Source organism: Sinohyriopsis cumingii, chromosome 10, assembly GCF_028554795.1.
Source record: "Sinohyriopsis cumingii isolate HCF-2022 chromosome 10, ASM2855479v2, whole genome shotgun sequence".
Taxonomy (NCBI): domain Eukaryota; kingdom Metazoa; phylum Mollusca; class Bivalvia; order Unionida; family Unionidae; genus Sinohyriopsis; species Sinohyriopsis cumingii.
The window spans coordinates 103,165,023-103,192,150 of record NC_142970.1 but is presented as its reverse complement, the minus strand read 5'-3'; the positions used below and the strand labels follow the sequence as shown (position 1 = coordinate 103,192,150).

The window sequence follows — 27,128 nt, the reverse complement described above, 5'->3', positions numbered from 1 at the left end:
TTCCTACCCATATGAAATTACTTGCACAAGTGTAGTGAAATAAAGTTCTCCAGTAAGATCATATTTGAAGAAAGAAACGGAGGCATGTTTAATACGATGGTGTTTAACGTACTCATCACGTCGATTCGTAAAGAAAGTACATGTAGACGAAATGGCAGCTAATAAAGTATTGTTAAAGTTGGCGGAAAGGCCCGAAATTGTTTCGATTGTACTTTTTACCTACCTCTTTCCAATAGAGGACTCAGGTATGGATTTTTATTCTTTTTCTCCAGTGTTGAACAATTCCATCGATGAGCTCTCATCTGATACTGGCACTCATGTACTGCAACCTGGATGCCCTGAATGGCGGAAGCCGTTACGTCAGGGTAGGCGCTGCAAAGTTCGTACTGTTTTACAGTCAGTGCCGGGTACGTCTTACACACGGTATTAGGGTCCAGATTTGGCTCCGGAGGAATATTCAGCCTCAGTATATTATTGTCCATTCCCCTAAAATGAATAGATTCATCAACAAGTCAAGCTTTGATAACTTCCAGATTTATTTTAGACTTAAGATATCGCACTGAAATACATAAAACATGACCATTGTGAACCCTGATCAGTCCGAAATTTCATAAAATACATAAAACATGACCAATGTGAACCCCGATCAGTCCGAAATTTCATAAAATACATAAAACATGACCAATGTGAACCCTGATCAGTCCGAAATTTCATAAAATACATAAAACATGACCAATGTAAACCCCGATCAGTCCGAAATTTCATAAAATACATAAAACATGACCAATGTGAACCCTGATCAGTCCGAAATTTCATAACATCCGGGCAATAACTACTAAAGTTCTTATTATTACGTTAAGAGCTTTAAAAGCTAAACCCCTGTGCCGTTGGAATCTATCTTGCACGCTTTAGAGAAAAGACATAATGCCGTATATTTTTAATAATATGCTTATACCGATGCATTTTGCCGATTGAAATTTTTGGGACCATAGAAACGTTTCTAAATAACAGTTCCATTTAACAAAGAATAAATAATGTTTCTATACGCATTTTACGTTCACAATTTTATTTAAAACTTTCATGTGGATATATGTATAAAATATTAGTAAAAACAACTAATTTCACAGAATGAACGAATTTGAATTTATAACAAAATACAGATTTTTGCATCAATTTGAGCTAACGTCCGGACAGAGTATATACATTTTATCACCAGTGATTATGAAAACTGTAAATCATAACTTCAAGAACAGGTCAAAAGAAAAACATCTGGTCTATTCAATAAAATCATTGGAGGGTACAGTTAAATAATATATCCACTTCCACACATAATGTAAAATAACTAACGTCAAATCCCGAGTTACCTCTCCTTGTTTGAGAAGTTATTTGGCAGTTCTTTGGTAGCTGTACGTCGTTTTGTTACCCTTTTTCTTTTGGTAAACGATTGATAGTTAACAAACTTTCAGTTCTCTCCATGCTTAGCACTGAAAGACGTTAATGCTACATGACCCTTTTCATTCCAATGCACTGTTCATTCTCAACAGGTTTTTTGGTCACGTGTTGTCGTATTTATTGACTTCATTTATAGCTTTCGAAATATTATTTGGGATATATAATAGCTAGATGAAGTATGGGCTTCGTTTTAATGGGTACATTTGTTTTGCACTTATTACTGGTCTGTGTTTAATTTCCATTCCTGCCTATGGAGAATGCTCGCAATCGCCTGAGTTTGTAATAGAGAGTGGTTTAAGACCATTAAAACATCAACATAACCAAAGGATTAACTAAAAATGTATCTTATTGTCTTTTTTAAGCATTATATTGTAATCGCCGACTGTATAATAAGTCAAAATACTTCGTAATAAGCACCTTTTTAAGGTCAGTTAAAATCTCATCATGTCACACACAGAAAACTAGATGGTATTTGTTCATGACACCAGAAAGGAACTACTTATGTATTCATGCGCCCGTCTGGTATGCTTTGACAGTATTTGAAAAACAATGGTTAAAATATAGTCTTATTATTTATAACGTGACAATTTCATTTTTGTTATAACTATTGGTTATTTTAAGAACTGAAATTTATATTATGCAGGGTTCATGATGTCATGAAACATGAAAATTCGGTTTCACACTGTGTATGAACGGTCTTCACCCCAACCGTTCATGCAGCGTGTACTCTCTTTCATATCTGATTTATTTAGAGAATCCTGTAAGATGTAAAGTTCGAGTTTTATAAAGGAAAATAGACGCACTTTAATTAGGAATGTTTTATTCATTCGCTGCATTTGCAGAGGTCGACTATGATTTGAAAATGTCAAACGTTGTGATGAGGCCAAAACTGTACATGCGCAATGAAGCTTTGTCTTTATCTGTCCCGATGGCCTGTGCAGGTGACATAGATAAAAATGGTCTTCAGGAATTTACTGGACTTTACTTCGGCCTTAGGTGTCTCTTGAAATCCCCTTACAATTCCTTTTTGTTTGTCTACTGTCCAATATTTGGTTATCATAAAAAGTGGAAGAACTTAAGATAAGCTGTGATACGGAACAATTGCTAAACAAACAAAAGTACTAACTACCACTGTATTGAACTGAATGCAGCATTCATTCCAGTATCCATTTCCTTACCCCGGTACCGGGCCGTAGCGGGAAGCGCAATCCTCGCAGTACAGTCGATGCTTCAAAGCAAGAGTTCATTGTGACGTGTAAACACTTTAGAAGTCTGTAAACATTTGCACAAACTTTAAATGAATTGGTGATAGTTAGGATAGAGAAAGCAAGCACAGAGCAGGGGCTATTCTCCGTTTTAGCAATTAATGGTAGATGAAACTCCGCTTTTAAGTGAATGGTCTATTGCTTTGTGTTTTTTCTCCAAATTCTTGGTTTCAAGGGCTCAGTCATTATGAAAAATAAATATAAGATTTCGATTTTGCATAGTTTCATATGCGTGTGAGGTATTTTGTTTATAACGTATATACTCCTTAAACGACAAATCCAACTGCAAACTGCACAGACACAGACCATCCGTTTCATAATGCGCCGGAAAAAAACTGGGTCTGCGCAGTTTGTTAGAAGTAATCAACAGAACAAATAACATAGATCCTGATTTGCAGGTGCACTGTACCTACGGCAGGTTAAGATCTTTGTTTGCAGTTTGCATCGACTTAGAAGCGAGTAAATACGGTAATCACTGTCCTTAATCACAATACTGTTTATGTTGGACACTAAATCCACTGCTATAAGAAATTCTACCAATTTGCTTCAGTGTGCTGTCATGAATCGCCTACTGTTATACCCACAAAGGACTGGTTGTAGGTTGTTTATTATTACATTTCCTCCATAAATAATTTCAATCCAAAAGCATATCTCTCGTGCAAGGTGATATAATCCATACAGGGCGACATATGCAAACGCTTTTCCGTTTATTTCTGAAAAGTTTACCACGACACTTTTAGAAATTTAAAAAAAAATCAGAAAGAAAAAGGTTTCTTGTCTTTCATTTTTGAACGTCTTTGAAATATTGTCCAATATTGTACATCTTTCAATACTACACGAGCCTTACTTACACACCTCCAGCGCCCCGGTGAATTCTGATGTTTAAGCAATGATGTTTAACCTTTGCATACTTCCTGCGCATACTGGTATTGGTATCGGCGATAACTGATCATATCTTTCCCTTTTATGGGGTAAACAAAATTGACTATTAGCTACAAAATGTTTCTCCTGAGGGACTTCCTATCTCGATCAAAGTCTGCCTATATTTTATATTTACAGTTTCACTAATGTCCTTTTATTATTTTAATCACATTACATGGATAACACAGGTATTTATGTGCTTTTTGCAAAGAGGAATGTTTTAAGTGCGTGTATATATCTGACGCAATACAGGAGAAATACACACTATATGTTCAAACGAAGACAAACAAATAGATGTGTTTAATCAATATTACGTCATTTTAAAAGTACATCTGAATAGAATGGAATGGTCAGATTTTGAAGCAAATGCTATATTGGTTTGGTTTGGTTTCTAGAGTACTGTAACAGAAGTAAGTAATTTAATTCTAAGGTAATTGGATCATGGATCAACGTGCCGTGTCCAAGGACGCACCATGGTAGTATACCTGGGCCGATCCGACTGTTGGATCATTGTGACTCCTCAAACTCCGGAATGAGCTTTTGATTTTGTTAAAGAAGAGAAAATAGATACAGACTTCTGGGAACTACAAAAGATATAACGTTAATTTTTCACAAGAGAGCACTGAACACTATATATGCTGTGCCGTGAAATTTATTCATAGACTCAAATATGTCCGAAATGAAGACTGAAATGTGTGTGCGTGAGGTGTGTGTCTGTGTGTGTGTAAGAGACAGATAGACTGACAGAGACAGAGAAAGAAAATAATGTAAGTAAAATGGATTAAGATGGATATGGAAAAAGGCAAATGGGTTGTAGTTAGGTGAATAGGCTGATAAACAGCTATGTGCATTGGTTTCTGACAGGGTGGTTTGAATGTGGTAAGGGAAAGGGTGAAGGAAATACATTATACTGACAAGTTGGTCAGCAGGTATGTAGATTGGTGCGTGGATGGATGGATAGGTTGGTAGGTTTCTGTTCGGATAGTAAACAACGAGGTAGGAAGGTGTGTGGGTCTGTCAGCAGACAGGCAGGTAGGTAAATAGGAGTAAGTTCGGAGCTACTGTAACTTACTGTGACCATTACGGCACCATTAAAATGGAGTTGGTGTTAGCCTGTAATTTTGGGATAATATATATTTTTTGTAACTGAACTGGCATCTTATTGCTCAGAATGTTGCCAGAATGTAATAATGGCTTTAAAAATTTCCTTTTAAATTTTAAGATATGTGTACACGCTGCCAGGTTTGTGTTGTTTAGGGGAGCAGATTAATAAGGCGGCTAATATTTCCCTATAATTCGATGCCAATAAAACACGAGCCATGTTTCAGACACTATGTCACGCAGATCAACATGTAATGGATGTTTTCTTTATGAAAAGACGTTAATACCATAGGCTTTGCCATTGTTGCAGATTTCAATACACCTGATCAAAGTTTACGACATTTGCGGTGGAAATAGATTAATTTTATCATATGCCGAAAAATCTATAGTCAAACCTAAAACAGACAAATTTACATTATTGCGCAAACTGTGCTAGTGAACTCTAGTGATTTCTTATATCGATATTTATGCATCGCCGTAGAGAGCGATTACGAGTCCTGGGGTAAGAATCATCCGGGCCACTCCTAGTTCTTGTTCAAGCAAAACTCTTCTTTTATAAAATTAAAAAGTTTTGTTCGGTCCGGGCCCCAGGGATATATCTTTGATTGCCCTCCGCCCCTTCTTGTCGGCCCTGCCTTTACGAAAGGTTTTAACTCCGGCAATTAACACCAAGTTCTATTATTTCGAAGACATATTTGCAAAGTGTGTTAACCTCCGTCATCGATTGGTTTAATTATGTATAAATCCAGGTCTAAAGGAAGACATCTTTGTCTATCAATATATTAAAAGCTATGATGGTATGTACACATTAACGGACATGCAGGTGGACAGACCAGGAAACAGTATCAGTATTTCAGGTAATTGGTTTTAAAATCACGGGAATAATGTGGGCTATTATTTATACATTTTGTAAAAAAAAAGACAAACATATTTCAGGCTACATCGTATATATATTAATACTTACCCTATACCATTAAGTAGAAACGCAATAATAGGAAACACGGGTATCATAGCCAGGAGGTTCCGGAAACATGCGGCCGCGAAAAAATGACATGAACAGTACTTTTGAAGAAATCAATAAGCGCTAACTCCATCCGAAATCTCGTCCACTTTCTTTGAGGTGGTTACATCCAGAGGCCTGAACAAGAAGAGCTATGACGTTCTACAATCCATCTCGAATAGAGGGGAAATCTAAACTGATTCAACTGTTTTATCGCTTTTGAACTTCCACTTTTCAATCAGGTACCGCTAGGCAATGAATATTCTGTTTCTTCCGATGACTTGGAGAACTTTGTATCGCTGCTTGTTCTCTTGTATCCGTGGCTTTATAGCATATGGTGAAAAAACACTGCAGCCGTTTATTAGCCTGAAAAAAAGAGGAAATTCATAATTAAAAAAGCATCAGTTCAGGGTGTGATGAGACGAGACCTAGCCCAAGGATACGATTTTTGTTGAATTCTCACGAACGAAATGATGAAATGAAACATCAGCGTTTTGCTCTACGCGACCCCCCCCCCCTCGTGTAAATAGACGTAAATAAATCTGAAGAGAAAAAAGAAAGAAAATTAAAATTAAAATAAATTGTATCAGATCTTAAGCAGTAAACCATAGCTGCCGGTCAACTCTATTAAACTCCATAAAAGGTGCTCTACCTAAAGAAAAATCGTAATATATATATATATATATATATATATATATATATATATATATATATATATATATATATATATATATATATATATATATATATATATATATATATATATAAAGTTACAAAGAGCAAGTGTACCGCTCGCGACACAGTATGAACCCGTCTGGTCACCTTTTTTTTCACTTAAAAATACCTTAAAATATCATCTAAGGATGTGACTTTTGTATAATAAGGTGTGGGCTTGAGTCAAGTTTCATCCAAATGTCCGTACGGGTTATTACTTGACAATCTGGATAAGGAAACAGTCCATTGACTTAGATAAACATTGATTTAGAGGCTGTATATAGGACTGAACTCGGCAGACGCTGTCCAACTTGTTAAAGTTTCATTAAAATATTTTAATTGGTTCAAATGTTATTGGACAGAGGTCACTGATTCATATTTTTACCTGGCGTGGCCTTGAACTTCAGACATAGGAAGTATCTCCAGGGAAAAAGGATACCATTCAGAATTACTTTCTCCTTGCCGAGTCCTATCGACTGAGGTAAGAAGAGTAACTATGATAAGCAACGCAGAATCTAGTCATCATATATTCATGGACTAAGATCGTTAAACAATTTTCAGTGGTTCAAAAGTTAAACCCGTACATGGATAGTGATCTGCCAGCTGTAACGTTGACGTGGTTATGATGTATACATTTCCTAACGTTTCATTAAAATATCTTTAATGGTTAAAAACTCATGTTCCAGACACAACTACGATAAGTAACATAGCTATATTTCCCCTACCGTGACCTTGACCTTGTGATTTTGATACGCGAGGTAGCGTCTAGTCTTGATGTATACATGACCACAGCTTAATTCAAACATCTTAAGTGGTTAAAAGTTATAATCCTAACAATTGTAGAAGTTGCAGACTTATAGTTTTCCGTACATTGACCTCGACGCTGGGGTGCGGTGCGGTGCGGTGCGGTGGGGTTGGGGCATGGCTATGGTACGCAACACCCATTATATACGCAACGTTTGATAACAGTTTATCCAGCTGTTACAAAGTTATGAACCGGACAAGTTATAGTTAAGGATTGCGTGCTTAGTTGATTGTTCTTTTCTTTATTTTAACAGGACTCAACACATTAGCTATATCATTCTAAAGAATTTGAAGAAGAAAACAAAAATCATTGGCTTGTGCTATACTATCAAACCCGTGTATATTGGATTACGAGTCTGACGTTGTACCAAATGAGCTACAGAAACAACTGCAAATTTTCGCCATGACATAATTCACTTGACTATACATGGACATATCAAATCTTGATTTCATCCACTTTAATAACTGACCAATATTCAGGAAATTATAAGCAACATTCTTGAATGTGCTACCAAAATTATCAGACGGCACAAAGGCGACGGGACACAACAGATGCACCTAAAGATGTAAAACGAATTTAAAGGGTATTACATGTATTAAGATGGAAACGTGAGATAGGTGCAAGTTTGGATATGCTTTGCAAAGTTTACTGGCTAGGGAAGGTGATATTTCTTATTGAAAAGAAAAGCTAGTCGATACAGTGCAGTAAGGTATACGGAACAAGTATCGGAGGGATGAAAAATTATTTCAGAGCTGAAGTAATAAAAAAACCCCGCAAAATATCCATGAAAATGTTCAACCATAAAACATCCAAATCTATAAGATTTTTTGTTTCTTATTATCATATCGAAGTCTGATGTTTTCAGGTTGAATAATATTCTTGTCAACAAAGAGTCTATACTACCCTCTTTTCCCACACTCCCTCTCTCCTACTCCTCAGTTCTTTTCTCAACGTCTTTCTCTGCTCTTTCGTTCTACAGACCCAGCCAGCCAGCCAGCCATAGAGTCTTTGCACCACCCACGCACCCACCCAATATAAAGTGACTAATATAAAGTACGTGAACTTTTAATTCCACAGAACAATCGGTGATGGAGGACACTCGAGTACTATCTGACAGCTCTGGGGTCGAATATCTAACTACACGGGAGCAATAAGGGTGTGTTTCCAATTTAATGATCCAGACCACTAAGATGCGTGGACATGCCTGTCTTCTCTTTGGGTAAACGTCTTTCCCCAATCTGATTAAAATCAGATTTCACTGTTATGCATGAAGACATGTTAGCGACTGTTTAGGGATCACGTTCTGGTGACCAATGTTATTACCATAATCGCTAATTTTATCAATCAATCAGATGAAGTCTGATATCTTCGCGTTTGGAGACTGAGCAGTGTGGATGAAGAGCATGAATGTGTACCGAACGATTTGACTCACTTTCCGATTTTTTAAAGTTGCATTTCGTTTGGCTATCTCAAAGATCACCGGAACATGACCCTTAAGCAGTCGTCGTCGGATCTTCACGTAGGACAGTGGATAACTGATTTTGTTCAGACTGCGTCAAACACCACTGTTGGACACGTATATCACTATGAGGTAATTTGGCCTTACCATTCTCATAGCACTACCATCTTCTTCCAAAGTTATTGCTGATCCTGCACTGATTCATGCAAAACACCGACAATAGTACATACTAAACTTGAGGAACAAGATACTGACCAAGATAAATGTCACACGTGAAAAGATGTGGACAGACATACACATGCTAGACAGACATCCAATTGATATACGCAATAACATGGATGTAGTTTAGGCTGTTCGTTCTGACATATTAATTCATAATCGGAGAAGCAGAAGGGTAGTTAGACAGACATACGTACCAAATAAAAGTTTAAGTAGACAGGTGCAAGGAGATAGGTGTAGTTCGCTTGGTTCTTTCTCTAGGGTAATACATTTGAAATACGCACGGTAGGAACGTGCCCATTATTTATGTAGGGTAATATAATTGTAATACGCACGGTAGGAACGTGCCAATTATTTCAGTGGTAAATACTTATTCGCAAATCATTTTATTTCGACACAGAATTATTACTATGAAGGTGTGTGTGTGTGTGTGTGTGTGTGTGATTTGGATTTTAACGTAGCTTTTTTAGTCATATCGCTACGATGTCTGCATCGTGGCAGTTTATAATGATGCATCATGCCGCAGACATGTAACAAGATGTCCCACCCAGTCAAATTATCCTGACACCAGGCCGACCAGTCCTAACACTTACAGCTGTTAGTACCATTTTTATAAGTCTTTGGTATGACTCGGCCGGGGTTCGAACCCGCGACCTCCCGTATCCGAGACGGATGCTTTAACCACTAAGGCCACCAGAGCGCCCTATGAAGGTCTATGACCAAGAACAATATTTATTCAATGCCTAGCAAAAAAAATGAAAATTAAGTTAGTGACTGGCCCTAGTTGTGCACTTTTAATATTGCCTTGCTACACGTGTATAAAATGAATGAGATAAGTATATGTGAGAGCATCCTGTACACGTATTTGAACTGGCAATTAATACGATACACGAAGACGTGCAAAACGGCTATGCATTTATGATAGGTTTAAATACACTGTAAATCAAAAACATCTTTTTCACACTCGTATATTTAGCGAGAGATTCATTCAAATTTCGTAGGAATGGCTTTTTTATAGGATAAAGTTTCTCGAAAATACTAAACATTCCTCTTTAATGTGAGATTATTATCCGCTTGCTATAAAAGTGCTCACAATACCAACTTGCTGAAATTGTAAATGAAATGAAATGTCTATGAGAAATAAATCTAAACGTTGTATTTACTCCCAAGAGTCAATTTTTAATTCAATATCAAAATATTTAGTAAATCATCAGCGAAAAGAGCGTGATATAAACATTTAATTTTAATGCGTAGTGCGCTTTTTCTGGAATAAATTAATGAAATGAGAAAGGTAGTTGGAATCTAATCATAAGAGAATAGTAAGAATTTATTAATAAAAAGGGGGTAAGCCATGGAAAACCAACGTGATTAGAAGTGCAGTCCACGATCAATGATAAAAACAACGTAACCATACAAATATTTGACTAGACCCTCTCTCTAGTGACACACACACACACACACACACACACACACACACACACATACATACATACATACATATATTTGACTAGACCCTTTCTCTAGTGACACACACACACACATACATACATATATTTGACTAGACCCTTTCTCTAGTCACACACACACACACACACACTCACATACATACATACATACATACATACATACATACATACATACATATAAAGAGAGAGAAGACAGACAAACAGATAGATAGATAGATAGATACACGCTCACACAGATAAAGATTTGAACTTCGTAGTTTAATCTAATTTAAATCTTATTTAAATCTAATCTCTACCCAATGAAATGGACAATAGTAACATAATTACAGCGTTATCAAACTTTCTCTTGGAAACAGCATAATTGTTTTGTTTCAAATTTGCAAACTAACGCTATGTTGTGTCTTTTTAGGAAGTATCAAACAGCAACAGAACGGCAATAAACTGAACGCGCGCTTTAGTGTTGGCGAAACGATAAATCCAAATTCATTACCTTTGAAAAGACACAATCCATTACAAGATTAAGTACTATCACATCATGTTTAAATTCGTAGCTTACATTAAAACGTCCCGTCCTGATTCATCACATCATCCTGCTCTCCAGTTATCCTAAGTTCACGTCCTGTCCCTTGAAGCACAGTGCACACAATGGTAAGTCTAGGGACACGATTTCTATACAAGTCCGTTAGGAGGTCCTATTGTCGGAGTTTTCTCCGCAACATGCTCGACGTCTGATTAGTGTTTTACTAACTACCCCTGTGTCATTCTAACAACGTTACGCATGATTACCACAATAACCACCCACCTATTCATTTGGAGCGTGATATGAGATACGTGGAATCCTCAGGGGTGTGCTTCCGTGTGAAAACAAGAAAGTGGACAGAGCTATAGTGCACAAAAAAGGTTATAGTCGTTGGAGAATGCGCGACATTATTCATATCCAATCAGAATTGTGATGTCCGACATCTTTTTACTGAATTTTTAATGTTGTTTCAAATAATAATAATAATAATAATAATAATAACAATACATTATATATTTTTTAAAACAGAAAAAGGGAAAAATTGCTTACATTATTTTCCTACAAACTCTTTAGTATAATTGTTTTTAGAATATACGCCCAAAAATCACGCTCCCGGAAGGTAAGAGTTTACAAGAAAATGCGCGATTAATATCATTACTTATGAGTTCTTGAGACAGACAACATCAAACATAATGAAATGAAGATGAAATGAGAGAGAGAGAGAGAGAGAGAGAGAGAGAGAGAGAGCAATATAATTTCTGAATAAGCATCATACAGTTAATGCTATAATAATATTTACATAAGTATTGTAAGGAATCAGTTTCATATGTTTCATGAAAATAAAAATAGAAATGTCGTATGGCTTTCTTGATAAAATTTTGAAAATCTTTTTAGCACCTTTAGACCATAAGTTACTTCGGATGAACCTTGAATAGTTGCAGGCAAAGTAGGTTCATGTTTATAAGAGTGCGTTTGAGAGACAGACATACATGAATGCAGAGAGGGTGTGGAATACTTTTTATACGATTTTCCTCAGTCCTCAAACTGGAATTATGCTGTTTGTTGAGCACATCTTCTACCTGTTTAAGTATCTTTTCTAATTTCAATCTCTGTCTTAAAATCATTCAACAAGTATCTGTTGGAATTCTTACACGCTGTATCACATTTGCTATGTAAAACATTTTTTCTCTTTCCACCACAAGGCGTTTCCTCACAATGACTAGCCCTCTGTCGGTGTCAGTCAAATTCCTAAACTTTGTATAAATTTGACTTCGATAAACTGACTCTGTCAGTGTCAGTCAAATTCCTAAACCTTGTATAAATTTGACTTCGATAAACTGACTCTTCATCTTTAAACCCACAATGCTTTCTAAACAAAGAAAATTCCTTCCCAATGAAAGTTCGAAGCACATGCTAAAAAAGGCGAGAGAAAAAAAATCCACAGTCTTAATTAACTTCAGTGGGTCCTCATATATTTCGCTTATTGACAAGTCAATTATAGTTCGGGTCATTCAATTAAGGGAAGTTATCAATGGGTGTGCGAATTCACCAATAGGTGCACACAAAAAAAATAACATCGGTTCCATGTGTGTACGAATAAAGGTTGATTTCCTTTCGACATTTGTCTTTGGTATGCAAAGGAACGCCATTCACGCAGCAGTGTTTGATGTTTTTTCCTTCACTTTATCCATTGCATTTTGCATCAGCAGAGACTACCATATACGACCCATGTCCATAAATAACAACATTTACTAACCCTTGTTTTTCTTTGGTCTATTTATGTTTTTCACCTGTATATAAAGCAGGCCTGTCTATCAAGGACGAAATGTTGTGGCCCCTTTAATATACACGTATTACTGTTGAAACATTTCTTATCACCTCTAAAACTGGTACAAAATAATTGCACCAATATTTTACGGTAGTTCTCTGTATCAAATGAAGCTGTTATATGTATAATGCGATATGCCAGTTCAATCTTATATAATTGCAAGGGCATTAAATCAGGTAATCAAATTAGAAAACTTCCCACCGCCGATTCGCATAAAAATTTGCCTGGGAAATTTGGATTTAATCACTCGGTGACTGTTTACAAGCCTAAATAGGAAACTCAACAGATAACGACAAATTCTTACGCGATTATTTCGATCCCTTAATAGGCATTTATAGTGGAAAATATTTCCGTTCTCCTCACGAGAAAACGTAACCGTTCATTCTTTGGGGGAAAAACTCGTATTTTTTTTTTGTAAAAGAAAATGTTAATCTTGAATAGTTCTCCATGTCTGGGCAGTTATTCTCAGACATCAAATATAAATCGTCAGAACACTTTGTAAAAAAACCAGGCATCAACATTTCCTGAGTGACTATTCGCAGCTTTCTTTGTATCCAAAAGTGGAAGAAAAAAAACAAAGGCGTGTAACAAAGCAAAAAACTTAACCCTTTGGGGCTTTTCTACCAATTATAAACGTAAAATGATTAGTTTGTTCCAATTGGAAGATATCTCTTTGCAATAAATAATTAACAGTCCCTCTGAAGCATCATTATTGGCTTTGGGCAATATATAATCTTGGCTGAAAACAATCGTTCTTGCAGCATCATGTTCCATTTCAAAAGATAAAAAAAGTTCCTGGATCGCTTATTAGTAATATCATTCGCAATTTCGAGGTAAATTTTATGATTGATACCTTGAAAGTACATCGGTATTTAGTCCGAGTTTCCTTTGACCCTTACCACCCCATTGCCGATATTTGGACATTTATGTTGGGGTATAGGGTCAGAGTCCATTTCCTATCGAAAAGTTGGGAATTCGCCGACACCATTTGGTGTCGGCATGGGGTAGCCGCTTGCTGGCCGGCCCAGCAAACTTGAACGACCTTTCATCAAAATATGCCTGCATGAAATCGATTGTAATATGGTTTATTTTCTCAGAAATTGCGATCATAGCATTATGTCTTTAATCCACTGACAGACGAGACGAAAGTACATCGTTGCAGAAATTTGACCTGGATATGGCCATTTGCATTCCTAGTCACGTGACAACAAAACTCTCGCAACGTACATGACTCTATGACCGCTGATGTAATTGACACGTATGTTGCGAGATTTGTATAGTCATGTGACTAGGAATGCAAAAGGTGGTTAGAGCATCCGCCTCTGATGCTGGAGTTTGTGTGTTCGAACCCCGGCCGAGTCATACCAAGGACTTATAAAAATGGTACTTGAAGCTGCCTCGCTTGGCATTCAGCATTAAGAGGTGAATGTTTCGACTGGTCGGCATGGTGTCAGAATAATGTGACTGGGTGGGACATTATGCTACATGTCTGAAACATTATGCCTTACTGGTAGACATCACTATAAACAGTCACACTGCTAACATTGTAGCGATATGACTGAAAATGTTTAAAGCTTAAAAATCCAAATCACATACACACACGTTAGAGGTCAAGTGAAAATGTGTATAAACATGGTTTTGATAAATGAATAATTCATTCCTGTTTAGGTCAGTCTGTGGGAATCCATTTGTGATATGAGTTTACAGTTGTGTTTTTGAAATCATATATCATTCAATAGGAATAAGTTATTAAGATTTTCATTCGATTTACTTAATTGCTCATTGATGTTTTGATCAATGCATTACTTTGGATTTTCGGAAATTCATGAAAAATCATTATGGACTGCATCATTGTTTTATATCAGAGCATTCAAGGATATTTGAATTCATCCGGAACGTTCAAGTCTTTGGGATTTGTGACAGGACATTTAGGATTATTTGGAATTTAATTCACAATAATATAAGTGCCTTTTGGGTATGAATTTTTTATTGTTTTGAAATAAATTGCTTTTTGTCTTTAATCAAATTCTTAGTTTCAATTTCTTTCTGTTGCATATTTTAAGACCATACAGTCGTAATAATAAATTCATTGACGTCATAATGACTATATGTCGTATCAGCACTAAAAGAAACGTAGCGCACAGTTTCGTGCTATTCAATCCGAATGATTTCTTCAGTTGTTTTATAAACTTGCCTGAATAACATTTAAAGTCAAAAGTGCAGCTAGTTCATTGATAGTTGAAACGTCGTTAACTGTTTTTATGTCATCATAAATCTTTTTGTAAGAATATGTGCATCTTGCAGATTGTTCGTCCGCCAAAAACTTAATAATTTGTGAAGCATCGCTACGATTACCTCTGAGTCTCCGCTACATATAGCTGCGATTCAGACCACCTCGGTTGTTTACAAAACAAACACCGACAGAGAAGTTACGAATGTGTCCAATTATTTTGTCATTCGCACCTTCTCGGTTAGTCATTCGGTTAATCCAATCGAAAATAGTCAAGGAGGTCCAAACATAATGTATTTTACCTTTGCCAAGAACTTTCTGGCGAACAAAATATAAGTTGTGTCTGGAATTTACTGCGCCGACATGCATTCGATGCATAATTTTGGCTCGCAGAAATAGCAGACTTGATGCGAATGAAGAATATCTGTGTTGGGTCATTTACCTAATTATAAAACACTCGCGATGTACATTGTCCGCTTAATCGTTTTAGTAATCTGAATTAACAGTAATGAAGGTAGTAGGCAAAGTATTATATTAGGATAGAACCCATTCCGTCCGTCCCCTGAATATTCCCGATTATACAGCATCCGAGAACAAAAATTAAATTGTGTGTATATTGTCAGAAATCCTTTTACATGTACTTACATTTTTTGAATAAATATTTTATTTTAGAAAATTAAGTATAGATTATTTGTTTTATCACCGCAATCATGTCTAGCCATTACCTAGACCATGTTTTGAATATATCTGTACCCTGGAAACCATTTAATAAAAACGCATATCAAACTTATAATAAAAAACAACTCTATTTCCTCCTAAATGGACAGGTCTCTACAGTGTAGCAAGTGCATAACTTTTGTGTAAGCCAAGTATTTCTTCACAAATTCTTCAGCTATTTTTCTCTTTTAGGTAAGTGCTTGTACCTTGTTCGGCATCAAATAACAGTGTTTACAAACATCATCTGATAAAAATGAATGGCTGTAGTTTCTCGTAATAGTCTGTAACGTGCCACATGATCTTAAAAATACATTATCTTATATTTATTCAATATTTTCATTTCATTAGAGTGTCTATCCCTAGTCAGGCCAATTGTGATAAGAGACGATTGAACTTCAAGATGTCATTTCTCAGCGAAGCTCGACACCCCCCGTACAGGTCTCACTTTTCAAGTTCATTATAATTCCCCATGATAAATGTGCCTGAATGCACTTTGTCTGATACCATGTTACGATAAAAAACTAAGATTACTCAGGAAATAAGTTCATATTTGTAACTCCATCAGTCTGTCTGTTTTGTTTAATAGTTGCTCTGTCTGTCCTTGTCTATCTTTGCTGTCTATACTTGTCTACACTTATTGCACACAAAAACAGAGTAGAAGTACTTATCGGTCTTGATTGTATATTCTTTCCCTTTCGTTATGGTAGAAATTGTTAGATTTCATCATCATATATATCTCAAATGGGTAATGATTTAATATTGGATTTATTAAACGAATTGAATATTGCCCAGCGTTTGCGAGCCTTGGCGAGCAAACACTGGACATTATTAAACGAGTTTCATAAATTTAATATTAAATCATTGCCCATTTGAGTTTCTTTTTATCACATAGATTTTGTTACAGTGAAAATTATTTAGATAGAAGAATGAATAGTTTCGTTTATTCTGACGAATGTTGCACCTTTCATTTGTTGTGCGTAAAAATATTCCTCAACAAAGTTGAACTAGTATTAACGTTTAAAAGTAGATTATACGTTTCTTGCAAACTATAAGTCCAAGAAAAAGCGTCCTTCCGAATAAACAGAACATTTTACGCAGGCTAAATAATTTTAACGCAAAATGTACAATGTGCGTAATGTCGCATTTTTTTGATGCAGTACCGGTTAGAGTACAGTAGACGATCCATGGAAACCTAAACTAACATGATACTTTCACAACTAAACATTATATTGTTGCAATATTCAAGTGAATCAAGGTTTATTGGATGCAGAAATTCACATATTTATTGTAATTTATTTGTGACCAGATATTTGCAGTACTTGACTTGGAACAGTAGACTACAGAATATGCAAACATAAATCATTTTGAGTGGGAACTGCATCACATATTTACCGCGTAAATATGCTGTGGTTGGATAAAATTCTTTCAGTTTATGTCCAAATTCTTCTGTGAACAGAGGTGAGTTTATTTACTTCAATAAGTTAACATTTTAACTCGGTTTCTATATAGGGTGGATTCAATGCTAAAAGATAAATCGCCTACTGCACCCCACCCACCCCCACCCCACATACCCGCTATCAACTGAACAATACCCTCAGTTAAACTTTAAAAGTTGACAAACAATACAAATTAAAATAAATATGAATTAAATCAGATATACGTAACAGTAGACTAAAATGTCTTTTAGGCTGGTAAATAAGTATTAAAATGTCATTCGAACAAGCAATTTCATTTTTTTGTGGTCCTTTTTATTTGAGAAATTTCACAAAGAATTGACAAAGTCCAAAATATTCACATTTAAGTTTGAATTAACACGTATGTCTGTTAAGAGTCTAACAAAATAGTTGCAATCGCTTGTCCCCTTTACTTTGCACTGTTGTGATTGGCCCCTTTACTTTGCACCGTTGTGATGACTTGTTAAGGTCAGTCTAATACATGTCTTCGTTGTAATTTGAAATGAGTAAAACGTAAAATTGTCCATGCTCTTTGGTGAACAAGTTTGTCAAATCTTAGTTTCTGAGACGATTAATTTTTGCACGTTGTGAAGCTCTTAAATTTCTTAGTTACGTAAATCTGAACGCATTCCACAATTCCAGAAAGCCTAAATGAAAGTGATCGCTTTTGGAAAACCCCTGGGACTTATCACGTTTGACGAGCTCTGGTGAGAAGACATCAGTGCCCTAATGTAAGTTTACGGGGTTGTTTCAAAATGGTTTAGGAATGTTTTCGACTTTGTTCTTTTCTTGTGAAGTTTTAAAAACTAAAACAGTACCTGTTTAAGCGGCAATTGATTAAATTGTTTCACTTCTTGTAATTAAAATAGTGTTATCTAGGTACGTCATCGGTTAAAATTAATTCCATTGTATGGTTTCTTCTGTTCATTTGAAGTTACATGGCAAATATGAATGGTATGCTGTCCAAAAAGGGCGCATAAACGTTAAGAAGCTGTGACCTACATTGAACAATGGCCTCTTGTTTAGTAATCATTCTAACGACTACTGTCCGCTAAACTTTTTGAAAAAATTTAAAACGAAATCGCGATGAGGTTCACAGCAAGTGTTGCAAATATGAGCCCTTTTCCCAATATGTTCAGTTTTTTCTCGATCATAAAAAAGATAAATAAACAAATACTCACAACGTAATCAAAATATTGAAATTATATCGCACATGCGCACTGGCAAGATCAGTAGTCTGTGAATTATTCTTGTATTGTGACAATGAATAGTAAATCCATCACTCTATCACATGAAAGCAAGAAAATATTCCTTCGGAAAATGAACACGCGACTGGCAAAAGTTCGCAGGAATTTACGACAGGAACTCTATAGGAAACATTGAAGAAAAGTATTATGCTTCTATCATAGAAACAATGACATTTTCTTCGTGGCTATGCAAGGTAGATTTAAAGCCATTAACACTAAAGCTTTGCCACCTACTCTTTACATTGTATCATCCAAATCTAATCCCGATGTAATTAATCTACAAGATAATGAATTGTTTGCCCCGTCTTGTCAGTACATATGGGCTATTAGGACGTAATATGGGAGGTATGCAAACATCACATACCAACTTCAACCTGAACACGATTCCATCTTTAGACATCTGCCAAAAGTCGCAAGCTTTTAATAAACAGTACATTGTCCCTCCCATGTTTCATTTCTCATTCTTTGTCCACTAGGTTAAATATAAGAAAATATTTTCCATCTAATCGCTTTTAATAGTTCGTTGTCTTTACACATTGATAATATATTATTTAAGTGACGGATTCAACCAGGGACCTATATATTGGTCCCAGATTCAACGGCACTTAAACCTACATGTATGTATGTATGTATATATGTATGTATGTATGTACATGCATTAAGTGGGTAGGTAGGTATGGATTAATTGAACACACACACACACACACACACACACACATATATATATATATATATATATATATATATATATATATATATATATATATATATATATATATATATATATATATATATATATATATATACTCTCTGCGCAAATTCAAGTTTGTTTACATTTTTATTTGACTATGTTCTACATATATAATCAGATAAATAGCAAGCAAATCTAAAAACAAATGAACATCTCTCATGAGCTTGTGTGTGTGTGTGTGTGTGTGTGTGTGTGTGTGTGTGTGTGTTGAACGTGGCTTTAAATTATTTTTAGTCTGCGGTGTGGAAGTTAATAATGTCTAGCGAACATGCAGCATCGTGTCCCAACCGGTCACATTATCCTGACACCAGGACGAAACTTTCACATCATCCTGTATAACTTCTTTTTCCCCATGTACAATATCTGACTGTTTAATATGCATTTACAACATATGAAGAAAACACTCACACCACTAAAAACCTTAAAAACTAAGCGTGTGCAAGTCGGACGAAGAAGACGAAAAGTTGTAGGTACTGATCATCCACCTTTTATTAAATAATAATAATAATAATAATAATAATAATAATAATAATAATAATAATAATAATAATTATGATGTTGATGATGATGATGATGATGATGATGATGAATCATGATAAAGCTGGCACAATGATTAATGCAGAGTAAAAAGACACTCTATAAATGGTATACATCCTTTTGACCAATTTTATATCGAGAAGACCGTTAATAGCTCTTATAATTTAGTTCACTCTGATTTATCTAATACGTTTTAAAGGTGCGAAATTTGGCGAAGTATTACACTTAATAGAAAAAATTCTTTGCACCAAATGGAACACACTCCAGCTGTATGAAATAATAAATCAAGTTTAACATTGTTAGTGCTTGAGTGGAGTAAATGTACCCCCCTCCTAACGTTATTGCAAAGTGTTATCGTTCGATTTAAAAAAAAATATGTTGCCTTATTCATCCATCTAGGCACAAATATCACTCATTACGGGACCCTTCATTACAGCACTTTTCTTGTTTTAAGGCTCGTATAGACATGGTTTTCTTTGTATCATGTAATAGGAAAATTACACACAAAATGTACTCATGATAAGGCGTCTCGCTATACGGCGGTACATTCGATGGGCATAATGAGGGAACGCTATATCGGGTCTGTAATACGTTGCAATTTGTCAGTAAAAGAGGCTAATGAATTTAAAATATGATTTCGTACATTGTGTAATGAGTACACCTTAACCCTGCCATCGATGTATTTGACAGTAAAATAGTTATTTTCCAGTTAGAACCCATTTTTTCCAAAAATGTTTCAGCCTTTGTTAGCAATGGACTTGAATAAAAGTTAACCGAAAATTTTTCTTCTATTATTTTTATGAATTATTTTCATTTGTTTAGAAAAAGGAATATGCTAAATTAGTCTTAAATATAGAAACATTTTTCCAGTCGATACCATATATTGTCTGGAACTAAATGGGTTTGTTAAATATATCACTTCAGCAAACGGTGAAACATAGCCTAATTATTACATATCGGTTGACAGTTAAGATATCAATCTAATTTCAACCGAGAACTTAGTTTGCACCTGTTTGGTTTCTCCCATACAGGTAGTTAGCTGCAATTTATCAAACTGAACAACACATATTTCAAGAGCGCATAACTCTATAGAATAAAATGAGAAACATAAAAAAATATTGACAGAAATTAATGTTTTGGTGGAAAGAAGATAATTAAAATGAGTACAATCATTTAATGTTTTCAAGGTTTTTGAGTCGCTTTAAGCTATAAAACATGTTTGTAATATTAAAATTTGCACAAAACCGGCTAAAATTAATATCTTAATATATAAATCTATAAATTAGAAACCAACCATTTTATGTTTCTTGTGTCAGAGATGACATTTCGAAAGAAGAGAGACCGCCATCATTCATTAAACCCACCTACACCTCCCCCAAGATAAATTGTTTTATATAATTATTACTTGTAATAAATTCCTTAATTTGTTTCTTTTTTCTTTCTTGCGGGGTTCCGGTTGGACAAGTGGTATAAGGCACTCGCCTTTGCAGATCACTGACTTCTCACATATGTCCACGTGGGTTCGAGTCTCGGCCCGGCCAATGTGGACACGTGAGAAAGCTTGCCTGTAGCTTCCAGTGGGTCAATGGTTCTTCTCGGAGTTTGCACTGGTTCATCCTGTGTGCCATGTAAAAGAGACTGTCACATTCCTCCCCCTGACCGCCATTTTTAGCACCCTTTGTGCTGAAAAGTTGCGTTAAACTCACACGAAAAAACAGTCAAACTGTTTTTGGATGAACCTATTCAAGGAATACCATATGCAGGATATATTCCCTGTAATTGCAAATTTATAGTTACAAAATAGATGGCGCGTTTTGTTTATTTCTATGCCGATCCGAGAAATATCATGCTGGTTGCATTTAGATACAATATTCATTCGAATAGACACAGGTCCGTAGAGAGCGATCACGGGCCCTGGGGTAAGAAACATCGGACCTCTCATAGTTCTTGTTCAAACAAAATAATTCCTTTACAAAATTAAAAAGTGTTGTTTGGCCCGGGCCCCGGCCCGGGTGATATATCCCCGGTTGCCACCCCCACCCCCATCGACGCTGAATAGATGGAACAAGTGATAGTGAACCTTTATTTTTTAACCGGATGCAAAGACATGCATTGTACGGGACGTAATATACAATTTAGAACCTACGATCACAAAATACCGATACCTTTTTAAGTGGTATGGTAGATGCATGTATTAGTTGTAAAACAGTTGTATTTTTGCTTAATTTATCCAGTGTCCTAAATTACAACTGAACTGCAGTTTCGAAAACAATATAAGTCCCAAAATTTATCGACAAATATGAAGATCAACTGCAACAAATTGGAACCGTAATTGTGAACTTCCTTTATGAGTAACAGCTGCAATACTAGGTGTGGCTATACTGTTACAAAACCCACTACGTTCTCTTCTCCTAATTCTTCCTTTGACACTGGTGTTATGCAAATACGTGATTGGTCAACTGTTAGATTAAGGAGAAATAAGGAGACGAAGCAAATAGAATGCTGAAATATAGATTATTTTGGAATTATATTTGTAATAGATTGCAAGAGGATTTCCAAAATAATAAAAACAGGCACAGTTCGAAACTCTAGGGAGCGAAAATTTGGTTTAAACAGTTGTAAAAGTATATCCCCCACCCAAAAGTATTTCAAATCAATGGTACTCTATCACAGTCACGATATAAGAACACCTAAATCGTATTAGGGCATGTCTACACGTCATGTTCATGCATGTACTATGCTATTAAAACACATTCAACGTATCAAGGAACATGTACAAGTCCTTTAATTCTCTTACGATCTGAAATATGTGGTAAATATGTTTGACATTATGGTCGACAGAGTATATCAGTGCATAATAATAATAATAATAATAATAATAATGATAATAATTTAATTTAATTTAATTTAATTTAAATTTAATTAAATTTAATTTAGAAGGTCAATTGATTGTGACAAATGTTCCACAAGGCCGTCTATATAAGTGTAATTTATGGTTTATATGTTGAAATTTGATACATCAAAATAGAATTGCACATCGAGATAATTTGTATCAAATTTCTTAAAGTTATCTATGTAAAATTTATATATTTTTCAAGCTATATTGATATATTTCACCGCTCCAGTGGCCCAGTGGTTAGAGCGTCCGCCTCTGACGCATGAGGTCATGAGTTCGAACCCCAGCCGAGTCAAAAATCCAAATCACACACACAAACTCGATATATTTCTATTGTTCGAGTTTCTGCCTGCTATAAGTATTGTTTATAAACAAGAATGAAACCGGAAGTAGTTCATTTCAGCTATATTTTGACTTCGGAAAAAAAAATTTGAAAGGAAGAAACCAAGGTATTTATTCAACAGCAATTTGGAAGGACACACCTGTAAATACCCAGACACCTAAATGCAACTCACCATAGCAGGAACAATATAGAACTTCTGCATGTTGGTTACTTTGTCTTTCATAATTTAAAAATATTTACCAGCTTGCTAGTCTCAGTCTGTAGCAACCAGAGGTGAAACGATTTACCGATCTATCGATGCATCGATAAATTTGCTGTTTCGGTACCGACATCGATACTAAATGTGCAGATTCGATATAATGAGATACTTTGTTAACGTTACTTGTAATTCTGGAGCCGCGAGTGGTCTAAAGCGCTCACCATTCCAGATCACTGCCATCTTCACCTCTGTCTGCGTGGGTTCGAGTCCCAGGCTCGGCTAACGTGGGTACGTGAGAAAGCATGCCAGTAGCGTCTCCAGGGTCGGTGAGTCTTCCCGGGGTTTTCCAGGATTTTTCCTCCACCAGTTATTCTGGCTGTCATGTATAGCCTATCTTGCGCTGAAAAATGGCGTTAAACTACAACAACTTGTAATCTTTCAATGGCAATGAATAATTATTAATTATTTGATTCTTTATTCTTTATCTTTATCGATATGTATCATATTGTAGGTTGCTTTGACGATGCGTATTTATATGTGACTTGGGCATATCGTGTCACCAATAATAACAAACACATCGTTTGTTACATTCTTATCCCCCATGCTTTTTTAATTTCCAACTTCCAACAACTCCATGAAGTTCCACAGTAAATAGACTTAAGAACAATTTTCATTTATATGTTCTAGATAGTTTAGAGTTATCAATATTTTCATTTGTTTATCTACATTACACTTTTCAAGAAATATGAAAACCTGTAAATTTGAATTCCCCTAGTGTTTGAAATTTTTAGTGAATTCGGCAAGCTTTTTCTAAAATGTCATCAAAAGTAGAAATCTTTCATTCAAATCCTACCCAGGAACAATTAGATCTTTTCAAAAAAGATGAATTGATTCAACTTGCCAGAAAATACGATCTTTCTGGGGTAAAGACGTCCTTAACGAAACAGAAAATAAGAAATATTTTGGTTCAGTATTTGGTAGAAAAGAATGTTTTGGATACAAGTTCGTTGGTTTCGATAGGTAAACCTGTATCAGACTCTGACATAAAAGTGAAAGAATTAAAATTAAGATACAAACGTGGAATTGGAGTTGAGGAAGCTGGAACTTCAGAAAGAGGAAGGGGAAAAACAAATGCAGTTGCAACTGGAAAAATAAAAGAGAACAAACGAAACTGGAAAAAAAAAATAATAATGTTATTACAAAAAGAAGAAATAAAGTTACAATTTGAGAGAGAGAGAGAGAGAGAGAGAGATAGAGAGAGAGACAGGAAAGAGAAAAAGAAAAACTGATGCAAATGCAGTTAGATAAGGAAGGAAGAGAGAAAGACAAATGCAGTTACAAAAAGAACAAATGCATTTACTAGCGAAACAAAGAGAGAAAGAGAGGGAATAATAATGTAGAATGAAAGAAATGGAAATGGCAAGTGAAAAGCACACTCATACTTCAAATCCAAATTTAAATTTTGATCTTGCAAAGAATATTATATTAGTGCCCCCTTTAGAAAAAGAAGTAGACAAATACTTTACTCGTTTTGAAAAAGTTGCTGAAAATTTGACGTGGCCAAGGGAGCATTTGACTCAGTTATTACAATGTGTACTCACTGGTAAGGCTAGTGATATTTACAATTCACTGTCAGTTATCCAAAGTGGTGACTATGATGTAGTTAAGGAATGCATCTTAAGGGGTTATGAGTTAGTCCCTGACTTTTATCGGCAAAAATTCAGAAACTATAGAAAAGAAGCTGGAAAAACGCATGTCGAATTTTCTAGATAAAAAGAGCAGTTGTTTGATAGATGATGCTTAGCCAAGAAAGTTGAACGAGATTATGAAAGTCTCAAACAACTTGTATTTCTTGAAGATTTAAAAAACTGTGTCCATAGTGACATTTAGTCTTATCTGGACGAGCGTCAGATTCAAAGCTTGGAAAATGCTGCTCATGCTGCTAATCAGTATTCTTTAACTCATAAAGTTCTTTTTGCAAATAAGACTTCTACTCAACAGTCTTCTGGCAGAAAAAAGTATTTCAGCCTACTACAAGCCCTTCTAAAACTCAAACTGGCACAACTTCTAAAAATCAATTTTTAGAGAAGCTTGATTCAAGATCCGTGTCTCTTCCTACGTGTACCTATTGCAAGAAAAAAATCACACGTTATTTCTGATTGCTACAAATTAATAAATAGGCATCAGAATGAAGACAGACCTATTCCAAATGCTCTTATTTTCTGATAGATTGAAACCAATACATTTGTTGGGTCTAACAAACCCCAGTATGATTTTATGATGGAGAATTATGAACCATTCATATCGAAGGGTTCTATATCACTCGTGGGTGATTCGGCCAGTCCTATCCCCGTTAAAATGTTAAGGGACTCATGAGCTTCTCAGTCTTTTATTGTCAGGTACTTTGCCTTTTTCTGAAAAGTCTTCTTCTAATGAGAGTACTTATTCAGGGAATAGTGTGCGGCTTTGTTAATGTTCCTCTCCATTTGTCATCAAACATCAGGTGTTAGAATAGATCCTGACCTTCTATCAATATTAGTAACAACCACGTAAATAAGTTCTGTGTTTTGTAAACAAAATGACTGGTTGTTGTCGAGGTCATGAAGGGACTACTGATTAAAGATGTAAACAATTTTTTTTAAAAATTTTATTTCTTAGAGTAAAATGATTGGTTTTCGTCAGGGCCACACTGGGTGTTCGTGATCTTTAACAAGTAAATAATTTTGACAAGGTTCTGGGACAAGATCACGTGACCGGGTTTGCTTTTTAGAATACGATATAACTTTTGTTTTGGAGAGATATTGTCAGTAGTTGGGCTCTTACATCGGAAGTTGTATTTTGTGCTGTTTGGAGTTATTTCAAATTACTTGGATTCAAAAGAATTAATTCCTTTCTTTCCCTGGAAAATACGTGTGCTGATGTGAAATTCTTGAACAAAGATAGCTCTTATAAAATGTATTGAAATTTCCAAAACCGGAGTGATATTTCTTGTTTATAGAAAGAACATTAGACTTCAACAACACAGGTTGCAGTATACGTAATCGTTTTTCATCCCGGATTCTTAGTCGGGACTAGAACGTGAAATCATTAGAACATTTTGTTATTAGGACTTCTAGAATTTTATTCGTGGATTATTCTTGGATTATATTTGGATTTGATTCTTAAAACCGTCAGTTCATATTTTTTCATTTCTACAGAATTTTTCCAGGAAAATAAATTATTATATTTTTCAAAGCTTGTTGTTTTTACTCTTTCTTGTGTTACTGTTTATTCGAACCGAAACACGTAACAATTGTCTACCGCTATATGTAATTCAACTTGTGTCATTCATATATGAATGAAAGTGATAAGGACGTTTAATTCATCCATACAAATAACAATTAAAAAAAACAGCTTACAAAACAAGTAAACCAAGAGATTCTCGATACAGGTTAGTGATGTTGCTAGCTGAAGCCGAAACCTACTGATATCGGCTGCTAAGCTAATACGCGGTTAAGGATAAGAACAGATACAGAACTGTGAGCACCAGATCTCACTGAAAGGTTTATTTGTCAAAAAAATTGTGTGATTCATGATCTACGTAGAATAAAGTCCTGATCTTAGTAAGAAAAGTAAAAACCAAGCAAAAGAACAAGTATGTTCAATGATAGTAACATTAATTATGGTAAAGTTTGCATTGAATTTCTTTGTTCAACAATGACTGAGAGCAGAAAGTTATAATAAGTTACCAATGGCTGTGGAACATCGGGAGATGTTTTGAAGGGCAACTTTCTTAAAGCGACCTTATTAATCATTGTTGTGTGTGTGAAAGTTTCTATGTTAACAATGTTTGCATTGTCTTAATTCAATATGAGTGAAGGTTAGAAAGACGTATGTTTATAGAACACAACTGCTCCGCCCCTTCTTTATCACATTGGGAGAAACACAAAGACACATATGATGTTGCATGGTGCAGCAGCCCACAGGAGACGTGACACTGACTTCATTCCAAACTATGTCTAATT

The 27,128-nt window shown here is 35.4% G+C and overlaps 1 protein-coding gene across 1 annotated transcript in view; it reads right to left on the bottom strand.

The window, feature by feature from the left end:
- Positions 1 to 27,128, bottom strand: part of LOC149790744 (protein Wnt-10a-like) — a 91,744-nt gene that overhangs the window by 50,244 nt on the left and 14,372 nt on the right. The window contains exons 2-3 of the mRNA XM_089972795.1: positions 5,704 to 6,105; positions 224 to 486 (exon numbers count right to left, since the gene is read on the bottom strand). Of these exons, the coding sequence (XP_089828921.1) occupies positions 224 to 486; positions 5,704 to 5,750 (310 nt within the window). The 5' untranslated portion in view covers positions 5,751 to 6,105. The remainder of the gene's footprint in view (positions 1 to 223; positions 487 to 5,703; positions 6,106 to 27,128) is intronic.